The sequence below is a fragment of the Lathyrus oleraceus genome, chromosome 1 (genome assembly GCF_024323335.1).
Source record: "Lathyrus oleraceus cultivar Zhongwan6 chromosome 1, CAAS_Psat_ZW6_1.0, whole genome shotgun sequence".
NCBI lineage: Eukaryota > Viridiplantae > Streptophyta > Magnoliopsida > Fabales > Fabaceae > Lathyrus > Lathyrus oleraceus.
Window position 1 is genome coordinate 246,460,630 of NC_066579.1, and position 5,029 is coordinate 246,465,658.

General features: G+C 41.5%; 1 protein-coding gene across 1 annotated transcript; it reads left to right on the top strand.

Annotated features, from left to right (window-relative positions):
- Positions 1 to 3,847: 3,847 nt before the first annotated feature.
- LOC127101813 (uncharacterized) lies at positions 3,848 to 4,804 on the top strand. Its single transcript, XM_051039258.1, has one exon. The coding sequence runs from the start codon at positions 3,848 to 3,850 to the stop codon at positions 4,802 to 4,804; it is 957 nt and encodes a 318-aa protein (XP_050895215.1).
- The last annotated feature ends 225 nt before the right edge of the window (positions 4,805 to 5,029 follow it).

The following is a 5,029-nucleotide window of genomic DNA, read 5'->3' on the forward strand; positions in this document are numbered from 1 at the left end:
GATAGAGTTATGCATTTTTGAAGTTTGGCAAAATTACTTGATCAATGGTATAGGTCAAAAGTGACCTATAATGTAGCCTCATATCACATGTGCAAAGAAGTTGAAATAGTTCCCACTCCAAACATCAAAGTTGAAGTAGACACATTGAATTTGATTGTGCAACTTGGAAATATTTCATCTCATAAAAATTGAGCAAGTTATGGCCTTGGGAATTTGACTTTCAATTTAGGGTTTAGACAAAATGACCTATAATGTTTCAACATAGGAAATGATTTTCCAAGCAAAAATATCTCTAGGTCTAAACGTGAAAGTTGTTTATAATGTCAATTAGAGTAAGTTTTCTCTTGGAATAATTTTCATATGGTGAAAATTGTAGGAGATAGGGTCTAGGGAGACCCAGTTTTGATCAGATGAATTCATCTGGCCAACCACCATCAACCAAGTTGCTAACCTTCAATTATATTGACTTTATTGGCTCATGGTAGATCATATATGCATAAGATGATGAAATTTTAAGTTTCCCTTGATAAGTTTGATCAATTGGTGAGATAGCTTGTTGGAGAAGTTACTCAAGATACCCAGTCAAACTAGGGTTTCCAAGGCAGATCACCCTTAAACTCTTGAAACAAACTTGATCAATATAACATGTAGAGAACATTGGGACTCATATATGATGCTCATAACCATTCTTGGATCAATTCTTGATTGTGCTCTTTGTTCATGAGGGTTTCAAACCCTAGATGTGATCAATGAATCAAGGAAATCATGTCCCTTACCTACAAAAGAGTTAGATAGATACAAAGGCATATTTTTGGTATTTTTGGTTAGTGAAATGATAATATACAAGTATGATATAATCACAAAGAGTTTGGTGATCTCTCCCAAAACAAACCCAATGAAAGAGGGGTAAGGAGGATGCCAAGGTATGATCCCAATGCTAATGCTTATGATGAAATGCATGAGGGATCTTAGGGTCAAAATTGGGGTCTTACACCAGTGCCTTGGAATTATGAGACCACAATGTATTTGGGAGGGAAAGAAATCCGCACTCCTGATACAGATATCGTCAACATCGCTGAAACGGGAGGCATGACTCGAAGTGGCTGTGTATTCGCTCTTAAGTACACTCCTAGGGTGTCTCCAGCACCCACAGTTGTCTCGCCTAAAAAGAAGGAAACTCCTACGCCGACTCCGCAGGCAGGGGCAACTGTACTCGCCACTCTGAACATGACGACTGCTCCGGTATCGACGAAAGTTATTGACAATGATAAAGTTGCAGAGGCCGAAGCGTCCGAGGATCACAAGAGGAGTATCACCTTTGAGGAAAGTCAGGAGTTCCTCAAGCTGATCAAAAAGAGTGACTTCAAGATTGTTTAACAGTTGAACCAAACGCCTTCCAAGGGGCCTGAAATGAGAACCAGTGCATTGATTGTTAGAGCTTTTGACGGTTCCCGAAGGCAGGTAATTGGGGAGGTCGATTATCCTATCTGTGTTGGACCACATCAGTTCGATATCACTTTCCAAGTCATGGACATCAACCCAACCTACAATTGTTTGTTGGGCCGACCATGGATTCATGCCGCTGGGGCAATCACTTCTACTTTGCACCAGAAGTTGAAGTACTTGATAGATGACAAACTGGTAATTGTGTGTGGGGAAGAAGATTTATTAATCAGTGAACTCTCCTCCTTCAGATATGTTGAAACAGACGAGGGGATCGTCGAGGTTCCGCTCCACTGTCTAGAATTTGAAGATGTCAGTTCCGCCTCCGCCAACAACAACCAATCATCCGCTACCATCCTATGCTCAGCGAAGAGTGCCAAGCAGACATTGGAGAAATGCCCACTTCCCGGTTGGGGCAAGGTCGTCAATGTGGTAGAAAAGCGCGACAGGTTTGGTATCGGTTATCACCCGGTAATACGCAGGGTGAGTTTGAAGAAAAAGCAATTCAACTCGGTCAAGTTCAACAGTGCCGACTATCAAAGTGAGCATACTGTGGCGGTCATCGGAGAGTCCAATGGTAACAATGGTAACGACCACCGTGATACCTATGGTGTACTCGGAAAAAACGTAATGCATTTTGTTTTCTCTGTCCCTCGTCCCTGCCCGAGACGAGAGGATAGCTTGTAAGGGCCCCCATGTTTAAAAGTATTATGTGAATAAATAAAAGTACTTTTTGCATAAGAAATTGGTGTTCCCTTTTATTTTAGTTTTTTTTCTTTTTGTTTCACTAAAAACAAATGGCAAAAGTTTTCTCTTCCTTTTTCCACTTTTCTAAAAAAAACATACTAAAATAAGCTCATCATATGCAGAGAAAATAAAAACATTGATTACGACATGGCTAAAATCAACTATGAACCTGGACTTCCAATCAACCAAGCTGAAGACGACAGTGAGGAAGATTGCGAATTACCAGCTGAACTAGCATGACTCCTTGAGCACGAAGAAAAAGAGATTCAGCCATACAAAGAACCAGTGGATGTCATTAACTTGGGTTCTGAAACTGACAAAAAAAAGGTAAAAGTTAGGGCATCTCTTGCCAAGCATGTGCACTCCGAGTTGGTAGATTTGTTACGTGAATATGTGGACGTCTTTGCTTGATCGTATCAAGATATGCCAGGATTAGACACCAGCATTGTTGAACATCACCTACCACTCAAGCCCGAATATCCTCCAGTCAAGCAGAAGCTCAGAAGGACCAGACCGATATGGCGCTCAAGATGAAGGAAGAAGTTAAAAGCAGCTAGATGCTGGCTTCTTAGCCATTTATGAGTATCCGCAGTGGGTTGCTAATATCGTTCCAGTTCATAAGAAAGATGGGAAAGTCAGAATGTGTGTGGACTATCGAGACCTCAACAGAGCCAACCCAAAGGATGACTTCCCTTTGCCTCATATTGATGTTTTGGTCGACAAGACAACTCAATTCTCCTACTTTTCTTTCATGTATGGGTTCTCCGGGTATAATTAGATAAAGATGTCACCAGACGATATGGAGAAGACAACCTTTATCACACCTTGGGGAACTTACTGCTACAAAGTCATGCCATTCGGCTTGAAGAATGCAGGAGCAACATATCAACGCGCCATGGTAACACTCTTTCACGACATGATTCATGAAGAGATCAAGGTTTATGTGGACGACATGATTGCCAAATCCATAACTGAGGAAGATCACCTGGTTAATCTGAGAAAGTTGTTTGTCAGACGCCGAAAGTTTAAACTGCGTCTAAATCCGGCTAAATGTAGTTTTGGGGTCCGATCAGGTAAACTTTTAGGTTTCATAGTCAGTCAGAAGGGTATTGAGGTTGATCCCGACAAAGTTCGAGCCATCCAAGATATGCCAGCTCCCCGAACAAAAAAAGAAGTCTGAGGCTTCCTTGGGCGACTTAATTACATCTCCAGATTCGTATCTCACTTAATAGCTACCTGCGAACCGATTTTCAAATTGTTGAGAAAGAACCAATGGATTGTGTGGAACGACGATTGCCAATAGGCATTCGATAAAATAAAAAAATACTTGCAAGAACCACCAGTCCTGGTACCACCGGTTCCAGGTAAGCCGCTTATTATGTATCTCACAGTGTTGGATGAATCCATGGGGTGCATTTTGGGTCAACACGACGACACATGCAAGAAAGAACATGCTATCTACTATCTCAGCAAGAAATTCACTGAATGTGAGATCCGATACTCACTTTTAGAGAATACTTGTTGTGCCTTGACTTGGGCTGCTCGACGCTTGAGACAATATATGATTTTCCACACTACTTTATTGATATCCAAGATGGATCCGATAAAGTATATATTTGAAAAGCCTGCTGTTACTGCTAGAAGTGCCCGGTGGCAAATGTTGCTAACCGAGTATGATATACAGTACGTGACTCAGAAAGCAATAAAAGGGAGTGTTATGTCTGACTATCTAGCCCACCTGCCTGTTGAAGGCTACCAACCATTGAGGTTTGACTTCCCTGATGAGGACATCATGTTTATCAGAGATTTTACTATGCCAGGCTTTGAGGTAAGCCCCGAGGAAGGCCCCGAACCAGGATCACGATGGACGCTCATGTTCGACGGTGCTTCCAATGCCCGAGGTCATGCTATAGGTGTTGTTATCACTTCTCCAACTGGTTTCCACATTCCCTTCACGACTAAGTTATATTTTGACTGCACCAACAACATGGCAGAATATGAAGCATGTATCTACGGTTTAGAGGCGGCAATTGACTTGAGAATCAAAATCTTCGAGGTATTCAGTGATTCAGCTCTAGTAATCAGTCAAGTGAAAGGCGATTGGGAGACTCAGGATAGCAAGTTGATACCCTACAAAGAGCATATCAGAAAACTGATACCCTATTTTGATGAAATCTCATTTCACCATATTTCTAGGGAAGAAAATCAGTTAGTAGACACTCTAGCTACGCTGGCATCTATGTTCAAAGTCAAATGGAAGAATGAAGCACCATCCATTCAAATTGACCACTTAGATGAACCAACACATTGTCTAGCGATTGAGGCCGATCCTGACGATAAGCCTTGGTTCTACGACATAAAGACATTTATGGAGAAACAAAAATATCTCGAGGGTATATCCATTACCGATAAGAAAGCTCTGAGAAGACTCTCTTCTAAGTTCTTCCTAAATGGTGATGTACTATACAAGAGGAATTATGATTCCGTACTGCTCAGATACGTGAATAGACACGAAGCTAGTACAATCATAAGGTCCATTCATGAAGGCTGCGAGGATGTACATGCGAAGGGTCCTGCTATGGCCAAGAAGATTCTTCGGGCTGGTTATTATTAGACGACAATGGAAGTTCATTGTTACAACTTTGTGAAAAGATGCCATAAGTGCCAAATTTATGGTGGTAAGATCTTTGTACCACTAACTCCGTTGAATGTTCTAACTTCTCCATGGCCCTTTTCTATGTGGGGCATCGATATGATTGGGATGATAAAACCCAAAGCTTCCAATGGACATCGATTCATCCTAGTCGCTATTGATTACTTCACGAAATGGGTCGAGGCT